This window comes from Mesoplodon bidens (assembly GCF_964165515.1).
Source record: "Mesoplodon bidens genome assembly, chromosome: 10".
NCBI lineage: Eukaryota > Metazoa > Chordata > Mammalia > Artiodactyla > Ziphiidae > Mesoplodon > Mesoplodon bidens.
In genome coordinates, this window is record NC_138172.1 from 32,083,279 (window position 1) to 32,108,534 (window position 25,256).

General features: G+C 36.1%; 1 protein-coding gene across 4 annotated transcripts in view; it reads left to right on the forward strand.

Moving 5' to 3' along the window:
• The window catches only part of DNAH12 (dynein axonemal heavy chain 12), a 213,395-nt gene that overhangs the window by 18,826 nt on the left and 169,313 nt on the right, over positions 1–25,256 (forward strand). For 3 of the 4 annotated variants that reach the window (XM_081247432.1, XM_081247433.1, XM_081247431.1), the window contains exons 5-11: positions 11,474–11,663; positions 12,306–12,378; positions 12,983–13,141; positions 13,355–13,550; positions 15,639–15,827; positions 16,681–16,837; positions 17,489–17,580. In XM_081247432.1, the coding sequence (XP_081103558.1) occupies positions 11,474–11,663; positions 12,306–12,378; positions 12,983–13,141; positions 13,355–13,550; positions 15,639–15,827; positions 16,681–16,837; positions 17,489–17,580 (1,056 nt within the window). Of the gene's footprint in view, positions 1–11,473; positions 11,664–12,305; positions 12,379–12,982; positions 13,142–13,354; positions 13,551–15,638; positions 15,828–16,680; positions 16,838–17,488; positions 17,581–19,949; positions 20,737–25,256 lie in introns of those variants that run through there. The other variant, XM_081247434.1, reaches the window with a different exon arrangement.

Sequence of the window (25,256 nt, forward strand, 5' to 3'; positions counted from 1 at the left end):
CCAAGCTCCACTCAATGACCAGCAAGCTACAGTGCTGGACACACTATGCCAAACAACTAGCAAGACAGGAACACAACACCACCCATTAGCAGAGTGGCTGCCTAAAATCATAATAATGCCACAGACACCCCAAAATACACCACTGGACTCAGCCCTGCCCACCAGAAAGACAAGATCCAGACTCGTCCACCAGAACACAGGTACCAGTCCCCTCCACCAGGAAGCTTACACAACCCACTGAACCAACCTTACCCACTGGGGGCAGACACAAAAAACAACGGGAACTACGAACCTGAAGCCTGTGAAAAGGAGACCCCAAACACAATAAGTTAAGCAAAATGAGAAGAGAGAGAAACACACAGATGAAGGAGCAAGGTAAAAACCCCCCAGACCAAAGAAATGAAGAGGAAATAGGCAGTCTACCTGAAAAAGAATTCAGAGTAATGATAGTAAAAATGATCCAAATCTTGGAAATAGAATGGAGAAAATACAAGAAGCGTTTAACAAGGACCTAGAAGAACTAAAGAGCAAACGAACAATGATGAACAACACAATAAATGAAATTAAAAATTCTCTAGAAGAAATCAGTAGCAGAATAATTGAGGCAGAAAAATGGATAAGTGACCTGGAAGATAAAATAGTGGAAATAACTACTGCAGAGCAGAATAAAGAAAAAGAATGAAGAGAATTGAGGAGAGTCTCACAGACCTCTGGGACAACATTAAACCCACCAACATTCAAATCATAGGGGTCCCAGAAGAAGAAAAGAAAAAGAAAGGGACTGAGAAAATATTTGAAGAGATTATAGTTGAAAACTTCCCTAATATAGGAAAGGAAACAGTCAATCAAGTCCAGGAAGCACAGAGAGTCCCATACAGGATAAGTCCAAGGAGAAACACACCAAGACACATATTAATCAAACTATCAAAAATTAAATACAAAGAAAAAATATTAAAAGCAGCAAGGGAAAAACAACAAGTAACATACAAGGGAATCCCCATAAGGTTAACAGCTGATCTTTCACCAGAAACTCTGCAAGCCAGAAGGGAGTGGCGGGACATATTTAAAGTGATGAAGGAGAAAAACTTACAACCAAGATTACCCAGCAAGGATCTCATTCGGATTCGATGGAGAAATTAAAACCTTTCTAGACAAGCAAAGGCTAAGAGAATTAAGCACCACCAAACCAGCTTTACAACAAATGCTAAAGGAACGTGTCTAGGCAGGAAAAAAAAAAGAGAAGGAAAAGACCTACAATAACAAACCCAAAACAATTAAGAAAATGGTAATAGGAACATACATATCGATAACTACCTTAAATGTAAATGGATTAAATGCTCCAACCAAAAGACATAGACTGGCTGAATGGATACAAAAACAAGACCCATATATATGCTGTCTACAAGAGACCCACTTCAGACCTAGGAACACATACAGACTGAAAGTGAGGGAATGGAAAAAGAAATTCCATGCAAATGGAAATGAAAAGAAAGCTGGAGTAGCAATTCTCATATCAGACTAAAGAGACTTTAAAATAAAGACTATTTCAAGAGACAAAGAAGGACACTACATAATGATCAAGGGATCAATCCAAGAAGAAGGTATAGCAATTGTAAATATTTATGCACCCAACATAGGAGCACCTCAGTACATAAGGCAAATGCTTACAGCCATAAAAGGAGAAATCGACAGTAACACAATCATAGTAGGGGACTTTAACACCCCACTTTCACCAATGGACAGATCATCCAAAATGAAAATAAATAAGGAAACAGAAGCTTTAAATGATACATTAGGGGCTTCCCTGGTGGCACAGTGGTTGAGAGTCCGCCTGCCGATGCAGGGGAGATGGGTTCGTGCCCCGGTCCGGGAGGATCCCGCGTGCCGCGGAGCGGCTGGGCCCGTGAGTCATGGCCGCTGGGCCTGCATGTCCGGAGCCTGTGCTCCGCAATGGGAGAGGCCCGCGTACCGCAAAAAAAAAAAAAAAAAAAAAAAGATACATTAAACAAGATGGACTTAATTGATATTTATAGGACATCCCATCCAAAAACAACAGAATACACTTTCTTCTCAAGTGCTCACGGAACAATCTCCAGGATAGAGCATATCTTGGGTCACAAATCAAGCCTTGGTAAATTTAAGAAAATTGGAATCGTATCAAGTATCTTCCAACCACAACACTATGAGACTAGATATTAATTACAGGAAAAAAACTGTAAAAAATACAAACACATGGAGGCTAAACAATACACTACTAAATAGCAAGAGATCACTGAAGAAATCAAAGAGGAAATCAAATAGTAGCTAGAGACAAATGACAAGGAAAACACAGTGACCAAAACCTATGGGCTGCAGCAAAAGCAGTTCTAAGAGGGAAGTTTATAGCAATACAGTCCTACCTCAAGAAACAAGAAACATCTCTAATAAACAACCCACCCTTGCACCTAAAGCAATTAGAGAAAGAACAAAAATAACACAAAGTTAGCAGAAGAAAAGAAATCATAAAGATCAGATCCGAAATAAATGAAAAAGAACTGAAGGAAACAACAGCAAAGGTCAATACAACTAAAAGCTGGTTCTTTGAGAAGATAAACAAAATTGATAAACCATTAGCCAGACTCATCAAGAAAAGGAGAGGACTCAGGTCAATAGAATTAGAAATGAAAAAGGAGAAGTAACAACTGACACTGCAGAAATACAAAGGATCATGAGTGATTACTACAAGCAACTATATGCCAATAAAATGGACAACCTGGAAGAAATGGACAAATTCTTAGAAAAGCACAACCTTCCGAGACTGACCCAGGAAGAAATAGAAAATACAAACACACCAATCAGAAACACTGACTGTGATTAAAAATCTTCCAACAAACAAAAGCCCAGGACCAAAAGCCTTCACAGGCAAATTCTATGAAACATTTAGAGAAGAGCTAACACCTATGCTTCTCAAACTCCTCCAAAATATAGCAGAGGGAGGGACATTCCCAAACTCATTCTATGAGGCCACCATCACCCTGTTACCAAAACCAGACAAAGATGTCACAAAGAAAGAAAACTACAGGACATTATCACTGATGAACATAGATGCAAAAATCCTCAACCAAATACTAGCAAACAGAATCCAACAGCACATTCAAAGGATCATTCACCACGATCAAGTGGGGTTTATCCCAGGAATGCAAAGATTTTTCAGTATATGCAAATCAATCAATGTGATACACCATATTAACAAACTGAAGGAGAAAAACCATATGATCATCTCAGTAGATGCAGGAAAAGCTTTTGAAAAAATTTAACACCATTTATGATAAAAACCCTCCAGAGCACAGGCATAGAGGGAACTTTCCTCAACATAATAAAGGCCATATACGACAAACCCACAGCCAACATCATTCTTAATGGTGAAAAACTGAAACCATTTCCTCTGAGATCAGGAACAAGACAAGGTTGTCCACTCTAACCACTATTCTTCAACATAGTTTTGGAAGTTTTAGCCACAGCAATCCAAGACGAAAAAGAAGTAAAAGGAATCCAAACTGGCAAAGAAGAAGTAAAGCTGTCACTGTTTGCAGATGACATGATACTATACATAGAGAATCCTAAAGATGCTACCAGAAAACTACTAGAGCTAATCAATGAATTTGGTAAAGTAGCAGGATACAAAATTAATGCACAGAAATCTCTTGCATTCCTATACACTAATGATGAAAAATCTGAAAGAGAAATTAAGGAAACACTCCCATTTACCATTGCAAGAAAAAGAATAAAATACCTAGGAATAAACATACCTAGGAATAAACCTACCTAGGGATACAAAAGACCTGTATGCAGAAAACTATAAGACACTAATGAAAGAAATTAAAGATGATACAAACAGATGGAGAGATATACCATATTCTTGGATTGGAAGAATCAACATGTGAAAATGACTATACTACCCAAAGCAATCTAGATTCAGTGCAATCCCTATCAAACTACCAATGGCACTTTCAAAGAACTAGAACAAAAAATTTCACAATTTCTATGGAAACACAAAAGAGCCCAAATAGCCAAAGCAATCTTTTCCCCCGCCCTTAGGTTAATTTTTATATTACTAATCATTGTACTGCTATAGCTAAATCAACTAAATATAATTTTATGTAGTGTTGCTCAAAAGATCTACAAACAACATGGCTGATGCTTACCTTAAAAAGGAGCATTTTTAAAATAAAGGAAGAAAACAATTACATTCCAAATGAATGGCACTGGGAAAAATACATATTACCAGTAACATATTTAGACAGAGAGTATCAGGTGCCGATTGGTTTCTCTTATATGCATAAGAGACTTGAAGAAGATCTTGAAAATAATGTTCCTCCCTCTAAATTTTTAGCTCCTACATAGTGTCAGATGTTATAATTGATATGAAGGATAAATGCGTTTAGGCAAAAGTAAAAATCCACATACAAAGTAAAATAGCAAAATCTGTAGAGACTTTGTGTAGAAGGCTTTCTTCTCTTGTGGTAACACCCTTTAGTACATATCCAGGATAGACTAAATTGAAACAATATATTTTGATACAGTAGCAGTCCTTTCATATACTCTTACTAAATATTATAAAATTCCAAAAATACATAAATATTCCTTGTACCATGCATTATGCTCCATTTTGGGCCTGATGAGGTTGTGGTTACTATTTTAACAGTTAAACAGTGCACCTCAAAAGTTCTGCCATCTATACACAGTGAATGGAGACAGTGGTGTGAGCTGTAGAGAGATGGCAAACTACCTTTAAAGTGAAAAGTTTTTATGGAGTGTCTCCAAATTAGAGGAGAGGAGGATACAGGGTAGGGGAGATAAGCAGGGTAAAACAATTTTAAAATGACACTGCTTAGGAGTATATATTTAACGATCGCTACTATACCTTGTCTATCCTTTATCCTAACCTGGAATACCTGCATGTTTGTGCAAAATGAAGTTTCTACTTTATAGGAATAGGGGCAGTGTGTTAGGAAAAGCATGTTCTCAGTCAGGGGAAGATGTGAAGACATCTCTCTCGTAAGTGCTATTTTATTTGGTAACTCTTTTGGCTACATCACTATATGCTATTTCAACCTCCTTATCACTGGGGCAGGTAGCCAAAGCAATGTTGAGAATGAAAAACAGAGCTGGAGGAATCAGGCTCCCTGACTTCAGATGATACTACAAAGCTACAGTAATCAAGACAGTATGGTACTGGCACAAAAACAAATATAGATCAATGGAACAGGATAGAAAGCCCAGAGATAAACCCACACACATACGGTCACCTTATTTTTGATAAAGGTTGCAAGAATATACAATGGAGAAAAGACAGCCTCTTCAATGATTGGTGCTGGGAAAACTGGACAGCTACATGTAAAAGAATGAAATTAGAAGACTCCGTATCACCATATACAAAAATAAACTCCAAATGGATTAAAGACCTAAATATAAGGCCAGACACTGTCACACTCTTAGAGGAAAACATAGGCAGAACACTATGACATAAATCACAACAAGATCCTTTTTGACCCACCTTCTAGAGAAATGGAAATAAAAACAAAAATAAACAAATGGGACCTAATGAAACTTAAGAGCTTTTGCATAGCAAAGGAAACCATAAACAAAATGAAAAGACAGCCCTGAGAATAGGAGAAAATATTTGCAAATGAAGCAACTGATAAAGGATTAATCTCCAAAATTTACAAGCAGCTCATGCAGCTCGATATCAAAAAAACAAACAACCCAATGCAAAAATGGGCAGAAGACCTGCATAGACATTTCTCCAAAGAAGATATACAGATTGCCAACAAACATTTCCAACATGAAAGGATACTCAATATCACTAATCATTAGAGAAATGCAAATCAAAACTACAATGAGGTATCACCTCACACCAGTCAGAATGGCCATCATCAAAAAATCTACAAACAATAAATGCTGGAGAGGGTGTGGAGAAAAGGGAACCCTCTTGCTCTGTTGGTGGGAATATAAATTGATACTACTATGGAGAACAGTATGGAGTTTCCTTAAAAAACTAAAAATAGAACTACCATACGACCCAGCAATCCCACTATTGGGCATATACCCTGAGAAAACCATAATTCAAAAAGAGTCTTGTACCATAATGTTCACTGCAGCTCTATTTACAATAGCCAGGACATGGAAGCAGCCTAAGTGTCCATCGACAGATGGATGGATAAAGAAGATGTGGCATATATATACAATGGAATATTACTCAGCCATAAAAAGAAACGAAATTGAGTTATTTGTAGTGGGGTGGATGGACCTAGAGTCTGTCATACCAAGTGAAGTAAGTCAGAAAGAGAAAAACAAATACCATATGCTAACACATATTCATGGAATCGAAAAAAAAAAAGGTTCTGAAGAGCCTAGGGGCAGGACAGGAATAAAAACGCAGATGCAGAGAATGGACTTGAGGACACGGGGTGGGGGAAGGGTAAGCTGGGACGAAGTGAGAGAGTGGCATGGACATATATACACTACAAAATGTAAGATAGATAGCTAGTGGGAAGCAGCTGCATTGCACAGGGAGATCAGCTCTGTGCTCTGTGACCACCTAGAGGGGTGGGATAGGGAGGGTGGGAGGGAGATGCAAGAGGGAGGAGATATGGGGATATATGTATATGCATAGCTGATTCACTTTGTTATAAAGCAGAAACTAACACACCATTGTAAAGCAATTATACTCCAATAAAGATGTTAAAAAAAATGACCACAAATAACTAATGTTGGTGAGGATGTAGAGAGAAGGGAGCCCTTGTTCACTGTTGGTGGGAACATAAATTGGTGCAGCCACTATGGGAAACAGTGTGGAGGTCCCTCTAAAAACTAAAAATAGAACTACATATGACCCAGCCATTCCATTTCTGGGTATATATCCAAAGAAAACAAAAACACTAATCAAAAAGATAAATGCACCCTAATGTTCACAACAGCATTATTTACAAAAACCAAGACGTGGATAAGGAAGATGTGAATTTAAATACATATATATAATTTATATACATACATATATATATGTAATGGAATAACTCAGCCATAAGAAAGAATGAAAATTTCCATTTGCAACAACAAAGATAAACCTGGAGAGTATTATGCATAGAGAAATAAGTCAGACAGAGAAAGATAAATACTGTATGTTATCATTTATATGTGGAATCTAAAAAATAAAACAAAGGAATATAACAAAACAGAAACAGACTCACACATACAGAGAAAAAACTAGTGGTTACCAGTGGGGAGAGGAAAGGGAGGAGGGGCAAGATAGGGGTAGGGGATTAAGAGGTACAAACTACTATGTATAAAATAAATAAGCTATAATGATACATTGTATAGCACAGGGAATATAGCCTATATTTTATAACTTTAAATGGAGTATAATCTATAAAAATTTTGAATCACTATGTTGTACATCTGAAACTAATATATATTGTAAATCAACTATACCTCAATTTAAAAAAGCACAGTCCGGGACTTCCCTGGCTGTTCGGTGGTTAAGACTCTGCACTTCCATTGCAGTGGGCATGAGTTTGATCCATGTTCGGGGAACTAAGATCCTGCGTGCTGCGCAGCATGGCCAAAAAATAAAAAGCACAATCCATAAAAAAACCAATAAATTTTATTTCATAAAAATTAAAGGGCTTCCCTGGTGGCGCAGTGGTTGAGAGTTCGCCTGCCGATGCAGGGGACACGGGTTCGTGCCCCGGTCCGGGAAGATCCCACATGCCCCGGAGCGGCTGGGCCCGTGAGCCATGGCCGCTGAGCCTGCGCGTCCGGAGCCTGTGCTCCGCAGCGGGAGAGGCCACAACAGTGAGAGGCCCGTGTACCGCAAAAAAAAAAAAAAAAAAAAAAAGAATTAAAAACTATAGCTAGGTGAAAGATTCTGTTAAGAGGATGAAAAAACATGCTACATACTGCAAGAAAATATTCACAAATCACATATCCAACAAAGGACTTGTATCTAGAATATTTAAGAACTCTCAAAACTCAACAGGATAGGGCTTCCCTGGTGGTGCAGTGGTTGAGAGTCCGCCTGCTGATGCAGGGGACACGGGTTCATGCCCCGGTCCGGGAAGATCCCACATGCCGCGGAGCAGCTGGGCCCGTGAACCATGGCCGCTGAGCCTGCGCGTCCAGAGCCTGTGCTCCGCAACGGGAGAGGCCACAGTAGTGAGAGGCCTGCGTACAGCAAAAAAAAAAATTCAGGAGGAAAACTCAACAGGATAAAAACAAAAAATCCAATTAGAAAATGAGTAAAAGACATGACTAGACATTTTACCAGAGAGGATATATGGATGGCAAATAAGCACGTCAAAGATGCTCAACATTATTAACCATTAGGGAAATGTAAATTAAAACTGTGATGAGTTATCACTACATACCCATTAGTTGGCTAAAATAAAAAATAGTGACAATTCCAGCTGATTTTTGATACTGCTGAATATTCATTTCCTTTTAAATGCCCTTATACTTATTTTTCTAGTTCTCTAAATATTATTTCTCTGTCATCTTCATGGGTTTCGCGTCCCTGCCTGACTGTGGCCCACTGTTCTCTTTCCTTGAATCTTCCTGGATGATTCTCTTCTGATTTCAAGTACCTTCCATATTTTGATGACTCCCATAGATTTTGATGCACAAATACCTCAAATTCAACATGTCAGAAAAAATGAACTTATCAGCTTCTTCCATAAGACGTCTCTTCCTCCTTATTCTCTCTTCTAGTTACCACTATTTACCCAGTCACTCATGCTTAAAACACCTGAGTCTTAACTTCTTTTTCCCCCACTCTGCCATACAATTAGTCCCCAAATGCTACGAATATTTCTCCAATCAATCCTCTTTTTGTCCTAGCCTTAGATCAGGTCTTCCTCTTTCGCCTTGACTACGATAGCCATCAGTGGCTTCCCATAACATGCAGAATTAAATCTTAATGTGTATGCAAGGCTTTCTGTAATATGACTCCTACCTATTCCCCTGCCTCTCCTCTCGCCACGCTCTGTATCATATTTTATGCTTCGCCAACATGGACTTTCTTATTCATCCTTGAGGAAGCATAATCTATCTATCCATCCATCCTTCCTTCTATCATCTGTCTATCTATCTTAAAAACCATGAGTTTACACTTATGCCTCCTATTCCAATTTAATAGCACTGGGTTCATTCTAGTCTTCCCTCTTTCCTTATTTGTTGCTCCCTTCTCTCACAGTCAGAAACCTAGCTTTTATGAACCACAGTATATTTACTTATTTTGTTAAATTCTAGAATACACATAAACTTTTTAAATTGCTAACCTATAACATGTGAGAAACCTACTCTGCACCACCAGGGAAGTCCCACCATCTTAACTATTTTAAAATGTACTGTTCAGGACTTCCCTGGTGGCTCAGTGGTTAAGAATCCGCCTGGCAATGCAGGGGACACAGGTTCAAGCCCTGGTCTTGGAAGATCCCACATGCCGTGGAGCAACCAAGTCTGTGTGCCACAACTACTGAGCCCATGTGCCACAACTACTGAAGCCCACATGCCTAGAGCCCGTGCTCCACAACAAGAGGAGCCACCACAATGGGAAGCCTGCACACTGAAGAGTAGCCCCCGGCAAATAGAGAAAGCCTGTGAGCAGCAATGAAGACCCAATGCAGCCAAAAATATATAAATAAATAAATAAATTAAAAATAAATAAATAGAGGCTTCCCTGGTGGCGCAGTGGTTGAGAATCTGCCTGCCAATGCAGGGGACATGGGTTCGAGCCCTGGTCTGGGAAGATCCCACATGCCGCTGAGCAACTAGGCCCGTGAGCCACAACTACTGAGCCTGCGCGTCTGGAGCCTGTGCGCCGCAACAAGAGAGGCCACGATAGTGAGAGGCCCGCGCACTGCGATGAAGAGTGGACCCCGCTTGCTGCAACTAGAGAAAGTCCTCGCACAGAAACGAAGACCCAACACAGCCAAAAATAAATAAATATTTTTAAAAAAGAAATAAAGTATACTGTTCAGTGCTGTTAAGTATTTTCACATTGTGCAACTAATCTCCAGAATATTTTCATATTGCAAAACTGAAACTCTACACTCATGCAACAACTCTCCATTTCCTTTTCCCCCTAGTCCCTGGCAAGTGGCATTCTATTTTCTGTTTTATGAATTTGACTACTGTAGATACCTCATATAAGTGGAATCATAAAGTGTTTATCTTTTTGTCATTGGCCTATTTCATTTAGCATAATGTCCTCAAGTTTCACCCATCTCCTAAATTTTTAAGCATTCTTTCCCCTTTATTTGAGATATGCTTTATAATATTTTCTCCCAGATTGTCAGTAGTCTTTTGACCTTTTTTATTATGATGTTTTAAAAACATGCAAACATTTTAATTTTATGTAGTCAGAATTTGTCAATCATTTTTTCCTTTTTTGTACCCGGAATTTGAATCATAGTTATAAAGTCTTCCCCTATGCTCAATTATAAGAATTTTATCAGTTTTTTTCTGGCCTTGTATAGTTTTATTGTTTAGTTTAATTAAATTTCTGATCTATTTGGAATTTATTCTTGTGTATGTTGGAAGATATGTGTTAAATTTATCTTTTTCCAAATGGCTAACCAGTTGTCCCAGAAGTATTTATTAAAATCTTTATCTTTGCTTCAGTGATTTGGGGTACCACATTTATCATATGCTACATTTTCCTATGGACTGAATCTATTTCTGGACTTTCTAATTTTTTTTTTCCCAGTGGTCTGTCTATTCATGTACCTGTACCACAGTATTCTCATCACGGAGACTTTATAGTATGTTTTAATGTCTCCTAGGGATAGTTCTTCCTTATAAATATTATTTCTCAGGGATTTCTTGGCTATTTATTTTTCCACTTGAACTTTAGTCTCTACTTGTCTAGTTTCTTAAAAATGTGTATAGATATTTTTATTGGTATTGCATTAAATTGATTTTGGGACAACTTTAAATTTTCATGATGTTAAAATATCTTTACCAAGATCAAGTACTGTCTTTCCATTTGTTCATGTCTATTTTTGTCAGACTACTCATTGTTATGGGAGAATTTTTGAAATTACATTATGATGCTATTATACCAGAATAGTATCTCCAAGAGAGTGGGGCTTTGTCTGTTTTGTTTATTACTATATCCTCAGCATTTGGAACAATACCTGAATATTTGTTGAATTAATGAATATTTGTTAAATGAAGGAATAGTAAGTTAGATTAAGGATGTTTGTTTTGCCTTGAGAAAGTGAAGAGTATACTAAGAACATTAATTTGGAGAGAATTCATCATAAATAAAAATATAAAGTAGTTTCTTTGTAGGTTGTACTTTTGGATAAAATATTTTTATTCTGAAAACATGTTATTTTTCATAATATTTTTACTCTGAAATGCTACATTTCACATGTATCATTGAAATACTACACCATTTAGAACATTTAATTTTTTCTTATTACATTCTCAGTTCAACTATATTTATTTGAAACAATGTGTAGAGAGTAGTCCCATAGTACCTATTCAGCAGGAATGGCTGGATCACATGCTAATGCTGATACCTGAGTCTTTAAAGGAAGGGAAAGAAAGAGAAGAACTCATTCAAAGTCTCATAAATGAGGTGTCAAGTGATTTTGAAAAAAGCATGAAGAGATATTTGGGTAAGTGACATTTAACACACGCCAAGCTTGCTTGTTTCCCCACCTCTCCCAATCGAAAGTAGAAATATGAATAATGAACATTATATGTTTAGCTATATGTATTTCTTAGATATTTTTAAAGTTTTAACTTTGAGCCTATAACCTAGTCAAATCTTTGTAATTTAAGGACACTGTTTTTAAGGGTACTTTTTGTAATTTTTATGTGCTTAATAGCTTTTTAATTTTTTACTTTGTCTTTATGGTTATACTATTTACAGGATTGTAAGAAAATATTAATGTGTTTGGGGAGATTTATTAGGGATTTAACCTTTGCAGTTTTTAATTGGATTAATTTTTTTAAGTGGCCATGCCAGTGACCTTTGAATAGATAAGATGAGAAAAACTGAGAACTTATTAAAGCTTTACTGTATCTGAATTCACCTCCAAAGCAGGGCCAAAATAGTACCAAGAGCATGATTTTGTTTCACATAAGGGATTTTTTTCTTATACTCATTTTGGTTCATATTAAACTATACTATCCATTATCAAAAGTTAGAAACTTTGATTTCAGTTAAGTCTTGCAAAGATTTTCAAGAAGTATTAACCTATCTATCTATCTATCTATCAAATATATGTATATATATACTTTTTTTTTTTTTTGAGTGAGGAGTGTTCTTGTGAGACCTCCAGTTAAATGGCTTGAAGATGAAGGAGGCCCTTTACGTGAATCCCCTGTGTAAGTAAAATTTTTATAAAACAGTACTGTATCTAGGTTTTGATAACAGATTGAAAATAAACTGATCGTACATTCAAGGTTACAACTGTGAAACTCAAAAATTTTGAAAACATGTAAAAAAAATAGTACTACTGTTTTTTTTTTCCCCCAGAGGTATCCTCTACATTGAACTTATCTAGTTGTTGCTTATGCAATTAGTGGGAACATTTATGGATGTATAACTCAACTTAGCCTTAAGTAAGCTTTGGAGTATGCTAGACAGATTTCTCCGTCTCTTCTCCCCAATCCTAAGGACTGAGTTTGTTTATCTCTACCCAGGGTAACTGAGCCAGAGCACAATGGAAGTTAGAGAGCTCATGTCTGGCCCATTAGCCTGCCTTACCCACAAATGATCTCTGGTCTCTCCAAAGATAATGAACTCTCAAAATCTTGATGTATTTTTATTACATGCTTATCTCCTAAGTTTCCCATTGCTGAGTACATTTCTCTCTTCTCAATCCCCAGTCTTCTCACTTTGATACTAATTCCATGTCATAAATATTATTTCCTAAAATTTAGAATGTATCATTTGAATCCTGTTTGATATGGTGTTTTGCTTTTCCAGAGACCTGGATTATTCTAAGCTTTGGCATTCTAACTATCTGCAGACAAGAAATCAAATATTAGCTAGTTTGTACATTGTTCATCCAACTATGAAAATGTTATTGGACCTTGGTTATACAACATTTGCCAATACCGTTTTGCTAGACTTAACTGGAATTAGGTAAAATCCCATATTTATTAATTAACATTTAAAATTTGAATGTCTCCTGCTTGAGTCTTTATATTTTGACTATATAATTTAAAAAACTGATTGATAAATACTCAGGACTTTTCTTAGGTTAAAAAAAATTTTAATTTATCTTACTTTTTTCAACAGTTTTGTATCATGACCAATATCTATTGTTTGCTTTAAATCATTTTTTTTCATAAATAGAGGTAAAGGCCCAATTGATTGTGAATCACTGAAAAATTATTTATCAAAACAAGCTAGAAAGGCAGAAGAGAAGATAATAAACACTTGGTATCCAAAGGTTATAAGTCTCTTTACCAAGAAGGAGTCACTAGAAGGCATTAAACCTGAGAAACTGGATGCATTTTATAACTGTGTTTCCACACTTATGTCAAATCAGGTAAATAGGTTTTGTATATTTTAAATGAAAATGTTATTGAAGTTACTTTAGTATTTTAAATAAATCTTCTTTAGATATAGTGCTATATAATTATTTTGAAATAAATTAAGAAAGACTTTTACTATAATTTTGTTTAAATAACTTTAGCAGAAAAATGCTTTATTTCTGGAAGCAGCCTAAAAATGAGAGGTAAGGGCTTCCCTGGTGGCGCAGTGGTTAATAATCTGCCTGCCAATGAAGGGGACATGGGTTCGAGCCCTGGTCTGGGAAGATCCCACATGCCACGGAGCAACTAAGCCCGTGCGCCACAACTACTGAGCCTGTGCTCTAGAGCCAGTGAGTCACAACTACTAAACCTGTGTGCCTAGAGCCCTGCTTCGCAACAAGAGAAGCCACCGCAGTGAGAAGCCCGCGCAACACAACGAAGAGTAGCCCCACGTGCTGCGACTAGAGAAAGCCCGTGCGCAGCAATGAATACCCAACACAGCCAATAAATAAATAAAATCTAAAAATAATAATAATAAAAATAAAAAATAAAATGAGAGGTAAGTCTAGAAGTATGTGTCAATATTATGATTGATTACTGGATTCATGCTTAAAAGCTATAAGCTAATTATAGCTTTATTGGAGTAAATTAACAAAAGTACTATCCTAGTGAACATATTTTTGAACTTATGAAATTACAAGTTAATTGATTCTCGTTTTGTTCTCAGTAAAATCTTGGTTCGAAACGTTATTGATCGTCTTTAAATGACAAACAGAAAGAATATGAATTTTATACAATTATTTTATGGGCTCCTTGAATTTTTACTATTATAGAAATGTAATCCTAGAAAAATAGTTTTGAATAAAAACTTTTCCTTTTGGTAAAGACCTCCAAAGATTCCATGAATTTTGCCATTGTTTTTAAAACACAGGTAGAAGGACTTCCAAGCCTGCTGTATTATTTTTAATTAATTTATTTATTTTTATATTTATTTTTGGCTGTGTTGGGTCTTCGTTTCTGTGCGAGGGCTTTCTCTAGTTGCGGCAAGCGGGGTCCACTCTTCATCGCGGTCCGCGGGCCTCTCACTATCGCGGCCTCTCTTGTTGCGGAGCACAGGCTCCAGACGCGCAGGCTCAGTAGTTATGGCTCACGGGCCTAGTTGCTCAGTGGCATGTGGGATCTTCCCAGACCAGGGCTCGAACCCGTGTCCCCTGCATTGGCAGGCAGATTCTCAACCACTGCGCCTCCAGGGAAGCCCAAAGTTTGCCATTTTTAAAGGGAATTTATATATATATATATATATCTGGTATGTAATACTGTAACGAATATACATGATTTCCTTTTTACCTTTATCCTCTTAAGAGGACTATGATTATATGATAAGAAGTAAAGAGATGAGGAATGTTTTGAAGATTATTTAGATATATGTTTGTCTACCTTGCTTAAATTTCTAATAGTTGTTTCTGCAAAAGAAAGCATTATTCATAGTTTGGTAACTTATAGTGCACATTTCTAAGTTCCAGTGGCTTCACTCTCACCTAGTGATGTGCTGGAAATCTGACCCCAGGAGAAAAAGCCCTGGTTTGTAGTGTTTGCCAATTTCCATGGGGTAAATATTCCCACCATGGTGATTTTCAAGCATCCAAGAGTTAGTATCTGGCTCACAAAATTCTTGAATGTTTAACAATTGGCTATTATAATTGTAGGTGCTAGCTCTAGTACACTACTGTCCCTTGCCCCATATACATGTCACCTCATGACACCCCCAAACTCAGGTTTCAGGCCTCTCCTCCCCTCAATCTTTACCATATTGTTGGGTCTTCTGGAACTTTTTCTGTACCAGGGACAGAATTACTAAAGGATGTAGAAGATTCTGAGTTTGCCATTTTAAGATTGTTGATATTCTATAGAAAAATTAAAGTTTGTATACATTGTCCTATTTATTTTAGACTATATTTATTAAGAACATATTGTGCTGAATGAAGATAATTTTCAGGACTAAATGGATTGGTAGAGTGAATTAATTATAGGCAATAGGCTACTGATTTTAGTTAAAGGTTCAGTTTGTACTTTCTAAAGTAATAACTTATGGCATCATGCAGCTAAAAGAGCTCTTAACGAGAACTGTAGAAGGATTTGTAAATCTCTTTGACCAAGAAGATCAACGAGGGCTGCCAATATTTAAGATGGAATTGACGTTTGATGATGATAAAATGGAATTTTATCCTACTTTTCAAGATTTGGAAGATGTTGTTTTGGGTTTGGTTGAGCGAATAGCTGAAGCTATGCAGGTATTTCTTTTTTCTTATCCATTGGGTTTCTTTTTCTTTAAATTTTTATTGGAGTATAGTTAGTTTACGATGTTGCATTCGTTTCAGGTGTACAGCAAAGTGAATTTGTTATACATATACACATACTCAGTCTTTTTTTTTAGATTCTTTTCCCATATAGGCCATTACAGAGTATTGAGTAGAGTTCCCTGTAGGTCCTTATTAGTTATCTATTTTATATATAGTAGTGTGTATATATCAATCCCAATCTCTCAATTTATCCCTCCCTCCCCCTTACCCCCCGGTAACCATAAGTTTGTTTTCTACATCTGTGGCTCTGCCCATTGGGTTTCTTTATATGGCCTTTTTTGAACTTTTAAATTGACTTGAAGCTCTATAAAGTGTATATGTACATAAAATGTTATAACTCGTTGTTTTCCTTCCATCCTCCAGGTTATTTTAAGTTAAAAGTGCTTTCTCTTTGAGAAAGTTTCCTGGCTTGAGATGACTTTTTTCTTCTTATAAGTTTTATTGCAGTTATGAATTGATATTTTTGTGCATGTCTCATGTTCCCTACTGAGTTGTGAACTTCTTAAGGACAAGATCCAAGTCATGTTTGTTCTTTCTAGAGCTTTCTAGTATAATCACTTCAACATTATAGTTCCTCAATAAATATTTGTTGAATGATAGAAAACTAACCCAACTAAGGTTTTATATTAGACTACGACAATTTTAAATCATTATTTTGCATCAAGTTATCTTTTCTTGGACCGCTGAAATCTGAAATGAATTTTTAAAAGTATAGTATAAGATCTACATATAGATCAATTGAACAGATATTTATTTCATGAATTGTCATTTTTATTTATGTTAGAATGTCCAAACAGTACCCTCTTGGCTATCAGGAACTTCAACAACTGTGAACCTTGACACAGAACTTCCTGAACATGTATTACAATGGGCTCTTGATACACTGAAGGTGGCAGTACATCATAACTTAGAAGGTGCAAGAAAACATTATGAGACATATGGTATATATGACACATAATATTATATCTCTTTTTTGCCATAAAAGAATGCCATTTTATTTTTACTAGAATTTGGTCAGTTATTTGCTTGTCTGGATCTGTCATGAAAGAGCAGAGAGCCAGAAGTGAGCATAGGCATGGCTTTTGGCAGAGTCATGGATCAAACCCAAGAAACTTGAGTTCTGTTGTTCAGTCCAAAGGGTGAATGTTAACTGGAGCAGGGTCATAAAGCCAAAATGTAGAGAGAAGAGTTGTTGGCATAAGGAGAAAGTTAAATCAAGGGCAAAAGCAAGGTAATTTCTAAGAATAGTTTTGAAGAGTCTGCAGCTCAGTAGCCTTCTCAAGTGTGTTATGGGCTCAGGATAGATAGTTGTTATTTGACATTCTGTTAACCAAAACCTTTTATTGACTGGCTTATCTGTACCTCTAAGTTATTTTACATACCCTATTATCTTTATTTTAAAAGTCTTCCTTTAACCTGGTTTGCTTATTAAGTCTATTTTATGTTATTCTGTCTGTTCCTATTAGTGTATGTTAATAGTCTATTAATAATATTTAATTGAATAGGCTACTCCATTCTATGACTATATAAAAAAGCACTTTACCTTTTTATGAGGGTGTTACTGAGATTTAAGTTAGATTATTAATTTTCAGTTGAAAAATACAATTGGCTCCTTGATGGGACTGCAGTTAAGCTGATAGAGACTTTTCAGGCAGAAGATCATACTTTTGATGAATACACAGAGGTAAGTGTTAATTCTGTTTTTCATTAATGTCTTTGAATTTCTTTTTAAAATTAAGATCTTTTTATTCTAAAAATAAATGCTTCAGTCTAAGTTAACAGAATTTCTTATTCAAAACGTCATTTTAGTAAACTCATATGTTCATCTAATAATTTTCCTAGTCATTCATTTAACTCATTCATTGATTCAACAAAAATATCTTTCATCACATTCAGAGACATAGCAAGATTTTGGTGATGCAAAAATAAATAATACAAAAGCATTATCCTCAAGAGCTTATATTTGGCATGGAAGCCAGACATTGAAATAACAACTGTAATATACTGAGATTAGTACTAGAATGGAGATAGGGACAAAGTGTTGTGGAAGCTCACAAGAAGGAATGATTACTTTTGCTTTTGAAATTGGTGGTGTCTAGAAAAAGTGAAAAGCGGGCTGGACTTTGAAGTAGATGTTTATAGGTGGAGAAGAGAGGAAATGTAACATAAGAAAAGGCCAAAAGTATTTAGAGGTGTTCAGAGAACGCCAAATAAACCCCAAATGGCTGAAGAGCAGGTAATTAGGGATACAATATATGGGGTATTTTGTGTTTCCATACAAATTTTAGAATTAATTGTTCTAGTTCTATGAAAAATGCCATTGATGCTTTGGTAGGCTTGCACTGAATATGTAGATTGCCTTGGGAAGTATGGTCATTTTAACAGTATTAATTCTTTTACTTCATGAGACTGGTATATCTTTCCATTTGTTTGTGTTGATTCAATGTCTTTCATCAATGTCTTATAGTTTTCAGAGTACAGGTCTTTTACATCCTTGGCTAGATTTATTACTAGGTATTTTATTCTTTTTGATGCAATTGTAAATGGACTGTTTTCGTAATGTCTCCTTCTGATAGTTCATTATTAACATGTAGAAACAGAACAGATTTCTGTATATTAATTTTGCATCCTGCAACTTCCCTGAATTTATTTATTACTTCTTACACTAGTTTGGTGGTGTCTTTAGGATTTTCTATATGGGTTATCATGTCATCTGCAAACAGTGACAGTTTTACTTCTTCCTTTCCAATTTGGATGCCCTTTATTTCTTTTTGTTGTCTGTTTGCTGTGGCTAGGACTTCCTATACTATGTTGAACAAAAGTGGTGAGAGTGGGCATCCTTGTCTTGTCCTGATCTTACAGGAAATGCTTTCAGCTTTTCACCATTGAGTATGACGTTGGCTGTGTAATATAGCCTTTATTATGTTGAAGTATGTTTCCTCTATACACATTTTTTTGACAGTTGCTATCATAAATGGAATTTGCATTGTGCCAAAAGCTTTTTCTGCACCTATTGAGACGATCATATGGTTTTTATTCTTCATTCCATTAATATGGTGTATCACATTGATTGATTTGCAGTTATTAAATCATCCTTGCATCTGTGGGATAAATCCCACTTGATCATGGTATATGAGCCTTTTAATGTATTGTTGAATTCAGTTTGATAATATTTTGTTTGGGATTTTTGCATCTATGTTCATCAGTGATACTTGCCTGTAATTTTCTTTTTTTCTGTTGTCTTTTTCTGGTTTTGGTATGAGGGTGATGCTGGCCTCATGTAATGAATTTGGAAGCATTCCTTCCTCTGCAATTTTTTGGAATAGTTTGAGGATAGGTGTTAACTCTTAAGTGTTTTGTAGAATTTACCTACAAATCTGTCTGGTCCTGGACTTTGTTGGGAGTTTTAAAATTATTGATTCAGTTACTTTACTGGTAATTGGTCTGTTCATATTTTATATTTACCCTATTCAGTCTTGGCAGATTGTACATTTCTCAGAATTTGTCCATTTCTTCTAGGTTGTCCATTTTATTGTCTTATAATTGTTGGTAACAATGCCATGTGATCCTTTGTATTTCTATGAGTCAGTTGTAACTTCTGTTTCATTTCTGATTTTATTTATTTGGGCCCTCTCTCTTTTTTTCTTAATGAGTTTGGCTAAAGGTTTATCAATTTTGTTTATCTTTTCAAAGAACCAACTCTTGTTTTCACTGATCTTTTCTATTAATTTTAAATCTCTATTTCCACGCTGATATTTATTTCTTTCCTTTTACTAATTTTATATTTTGTTTTTCATTTTGTAGTTCCTTTAGCTGTAAGGTTAAATTGCTTATTTGAGGATTTCCTTGTTTCCTGAGGTAGGCTTGTATCACTATAATTTATCTCTTAGAACTGCTTTTGCTGTATCTTATATATATATATATTTTTTATTGAAGTGTAGTTGATTTACAATGTTGTGTTAGTTTCTGATGTACAGCAAAGTGATTCAGTTATACATATATATAAATATAAATATTCTTTTTCATATTCTTTTCCATTATTGTTTATTGCAGGATATTGAATATAGTTCCCTGTGCTCTACAGTAGGACCTTGTTTATCTAATTTATATATAGTAGTTTGCATCTGCTAATCTCAAACTCCCAATTTATCCCCCAACCCCCTTTCCCCTTTGGTAACCATAAGTTTGTTTTCCCTATATATTTTGGATCATTGTGTTTCTATTTTCATTTGTCTCGAGGTTTTTTTTAATTTCCTCTTTGATTTCTTCAGTGACCCATTGGTTGTTTCATTGTGGTTTTAATTTATATTTCACTGATGACTAATGATGCTGAACATCTTCTAATGTATTACTTACCACCCATGTATCTTCTTAAAAATAAAGTGTCTGTTCTAGTAATTTTTATATTTTAAGTTGTGTTTTTATTCTTATTGTTTAATTATAATGGATTTATTTTATTGGGCTATATTATTATAAAATTCTTATTATTGAGTTTTAAGCGGTCTTTATATATTTTGGCTAAAAGTCTTTTATCTGCAAAATATTTTGCAATATTTTCTCCCAGTATGTGCCTTGACTTTTCATTTTTTGTAACCATGTCTTTCAAGGAGCAGGCATTTTAAATTCTATTGAATTCCAGTCTATCAATTTTTTCTTTTAAGGTTCATTCTTTTTAAGGTCCTATCTATCTTTTTGTTTGCCTACTCCATGGTCACAAAGATTTGTGCCTATATTTTCTTCTAGACGTTTTATAGCTTCAGCTTTTACATTTAGGTCCGTTACCCATCATACATAATTTTAACATATGGTGTGGAATATGAGTCATGGTTCAATTTTTTCCATGTGATTATCAAGCTGTACCAACATCATTGATTGAAAATACCATCATTGGGACTTCCCTGGTTGTGCAGTGGTTAAGAATCCGCCTGCCAATGCAGGGGACATGGGTTTGATCCCTGCTCTGGGAGGATCCCACATGCTTAGGAGCATCTAAGCCCATGTGCCACAACTACTGAAGCCCACGCACCTGGAGCCCATGAGCCACAACTTCTGAGCCCACACGCTGCAACTACTGAAGCCTGTGCTCTCTAGCGCCCACATGCCACAACTACTGAGCCCGTGTGCCACAACTACTGAAGTCCACGCACCTAGAGCCTGTGCTCCACAAAAGAGAAGCCACCGCACTGAGAAGCCCACGTACCTCAATGAAGAGTAGCCTCTGCTCGCCACAACTAGAGAAAGACTGTGTGCAGCAATGAAGACCCAACACAGCCAAAACCAAAAAAAAGAAAAAAAGTAAATACCGTCTTTTCCCCATTAAATTATCTTGACATCTTTATTGAAATTCAATTGACTCTATGTTTGTGGGTCTATTTCTGGATTTTGTATTCTTTTCCATTGATTTATAGATCTATTCTTATGCCAATACCATAATCTTGATTTCTGTAGTTTTACAGTAAGTTTTAAAATTAGGTATTAATTATAAGTTCTCTACTTTTTTCTTCTTTTTCAAAATTATTTTGAATACTCTATGTTTTCTGTATTTCCATGTACATTTCAAAATCAATTTCTGTAAAGAAGCCAGCTGGGATTTTGATTAGGATTGAATTGAATTTCTTTTTTTTTTGGGCTGCACTGCACGGCATGCAGAATCTTAGTTACCCAACCAGGGATCGAAGCCTTGCGCCCTGCAATGGAAGTGTGGAGTCCTAACCACTGGACTGCCAGGGAAGTCCCGGTCATTTATTCACTTTTATCATTATTAATATAGTTTTATTTCTGTCTGCTATTTTACTTTTTGTTTTCTAGATCTCTCATGTCTTTTTTGTTCTTCTATTCTTCCTCTTTTACTGCTTTCTTTTACATTAAATGAATATTTTCTAATGAAGCAATTACATTTCTTTAATGATTTTTTTCAATTTTTAAATAAGTTTTTTTTAGTGTTTATTCTAGGGGTTATGAGAGAAGCCTAACTTAAATAGCTTCAGATTTATGCTAGCTTAATTCCAGTGAGATATAGAAACATTATTCCTATATAGTTCTATACACTTTCCCCCTTTTTGTGGTATTATTGTTATACATATTACATATATTAATGTTACAAACCCAACAATACATTGTTATAATTATTACTTTACCATCTGTAGTCATTTCCTTAGCCCAGTACAGCTTTGCCTCCACCTTTCTTCTTTGTACTCTTACGTTTATGTTTAAAATATATTTACATTTCTATGTTAGATGCCCAAAAATACATTATTGTACATGTTATTTTATACATTATATACAATATAGATATATATGATGTGTATTATACATTTTGTTTATACAACTCTTTTTAATATTGGTTAAGAGAAAGAGGGAGAAAAATATGTACTTATACTATCTTTTATACTTACATAATTTGTTTTACTGGTACTCTTTGTTTTTCCTTATGGATTTGAATCACCATCTGGGGTTACTTGCTTTCAACCTGAGGAAGTCCCATTAGTATTTCTTATAAGACAGGTCTGCTTAAAAAATTCTATCAGTTTTTGTATATCTGGAAATATCTTTATTTTATCTTGATTTTTGAAAGATAGCTTTTCTGGATTTAGAATTCTTGGTTGACAGTTTTTAACTCTTGCTGATTCAAGATTTTCTCCTTGTCATTGGCTTTCTGTATTTTTACTATCATGTGTCTGTTTCTGAATCTCTTTGCATTTATCTTAAAGTGCTTTGAACTACTGGATGTGTAGATTGGTGTTTTTCAATCAGTTTGGGAATCTTTCAGCTACTGTGGTCTTGAATATTTTTTGTGCTCCTTTCTCTCTCTCTTGTGCTTCCTTCTGATACTCTCCTTACACATGCATTGGTCCACTTAATCATGTCCCATATTTAACAGAGGCTCTGGTTTTTTCTTCATTTTTTTTCCATTTGTTTTTTGGATTGCATAAATTCTATCAATCTACCTTCAAGTTTGCTAATTCTTTCTTCTGTCAGTTCAAATCTACTGTTGAGCCTCTCTAGAGAATTTTCCATTTTAGTTATTGTACTTTTCAACTCCAAAATTTCCATTTAGTTCTTTTTTTTTTAATAATTTCTAAACCTTTCATCTATGTGATGAGCCATGGTCATTGTACCTTCCTTTACTTCTTTAAGCATGATTTCCTTTAATTCTTTGAATGTACTTGTAATGGCAACTTTCAAGTTTTTTTCTGTTAAATTCGATTGTTTTTGGCTATGCTGACAGGCAGTTTCTGTTGCCTGCGTTTTTTAAAACCAGTGTATGGGTCCTACTTTCTTGTTTCTTTGTATGTCTCATAATTTTCTGTTGGAATCTGAACATTTTAGATAATATCTTGTAGCAACTCTAGGCCCTGTTCCCCCGTCCAGTTTGTTATTTTTATTTGCTTGTTTATTTGTTTAGTGTCTGGGTAGATTATTTTAGTGAAGGCTGTTTCTCTCCCCCACCCTCTGAAGTGTTAAGCCTTTGATGTTGCTCCTCCAGGAGCCACAGTTTTTGGTGTACCCAAAGTCATCCTGGGAGGCCATGCTTTCAAATGGCTTTCTTCTCTCTTTCTCTGGCCACACATAGCTGTTAGTTTTCACTTTTTGTTGGCTAATTGTTGTATTGTTTTCAACAATGCCATGGAAGTATAAATTGCTCTACTGATTAATCAAATTCAGACTCCCTTGAAAGAGCAGTTCCCAGGGTGAGTGAGTGATAATTATTCTACCCTAGGAGGGCTTCTACCAGCAGTCTCCTTCCCTGGCTCTCTCCCTCAAACTAGCCGGTCTGTGATTTAGCCCAAATCTTCACCAAATCCCTGAATCTTCCTCACAGTTGTTCCCTACCACAACCTCCAATGTTTTTGAGGGCACACTTAGGCTTGAACTTTTCCATGCTCTATTGCAAATGAAGTCAATTCCTTTGGGAAAAGATTAGGAGGTTTCTATTTTATGACCTGCTTCCCCTTCACTTCCAGGCAAAATCTCTGAGCCAAGGCCCTGGAGCTGGGAATGGGTATAGTGACATGCTTCTCTCAGTGACAGTCCCACTGAAGGGGTTGAACCCTCAGTGGAGTGGAGAGCCGTAACCTGAGGTTTTCCTGTCTTTCTTCACCTTACCAGCCAAGGAAAGTGTGGTTGATGTCTCAGTATTCTCAGTGGTACCATGACCAAGGTAGACCCTCCCTTCCATGAGTGGTATCTGGGTGGAACAAGGGAGTCCCCACCTTCTAATTGTACTCACCAAGAACATAGCTTTATCAACAGCTATTTAAGCCCTCCAGCTGGAACCTGTGTGGAAAGATAGCCCTGTGTTCTTGAGTGCACTTATCTGGAGTGGAGTTTCAACCTTGCTGAGCTGGGAACATGGAGGGAGGGAGCAATCCAGATTCAAATACCACAGATTCTCCCTTTTCTTACCAAATATTCATAGATTTTCATGAATAGATGTTTCTTCATTTTCTGTATACTCTTATGACCATTTTCAGAGGCTTTAAATTAAATGCTTGTTTTTAAAATAATTTTCACCAGTTTCACTGGGGAGCAGGTCCACAGAGCTCCTCATGTTGTCATGCTGGAAGTGTTTTCTGGGTTTCTTTCTGTAATTTTAAAAATCTGGCTTCTTTTAAGATTTTCTCTTTTTTGTTGCTTCTCAGCTATTTGACTGTGAAGTGCTTTTATATTGTTTCTTTTTTATTTCTTTTGTTTGAGAAGAAATACTGTTGAGATTCTTAGGTCTGTTTAGTTCTTATCAAACTTGGAAAATATTCAGACATTATTACTTCAATTTTTTTTGTTTGCTTCCTTCCCCCAATTCTGGAATTCCAATTTCATGTATATTAGACTGTTTGATATTATTCCAGAGGTTACTGAAGTTCTGTTCATAGTTTTCAGTTTCTTCTCTCTATGCTTCATTTTGGATAGTTCTTTTCCATCATTTTAAGTACACTAAGGGCTTCTTCCCTGGTGGCGCAGTGGTTAAGAATCTGCCTGCCAATGCAGGGGACACTGGTTCAAGCCCTGGTCCAGGAAGATCCCACATGCCGTGGAGCAACTCAGTCCGTGTGCCATAACTACTGAGCCTGCGCTCTAGAGCCTGCGAGCCACAACTACTGAGCCCTCGAGCCACAACTACTGAAGCCTGCATGCCTAGAGCCCGTGCTCCACAACAAGAGAAGCCACTACAATGAGAAGCCCGCTCACTGCAATGAAAAGTAGCCCCTGCTCGCCGCAACTAGAGAAAGCCCGTGCACAACAATGAAGACCCAACGCAGCCAAAAATAATAAATCAAAATAAATAAATAAATAAATAAAATATTAAATACATTTATCCTTTCTTCTCTGGTGTTAAACTGCTGTTACTCAAGTAACATT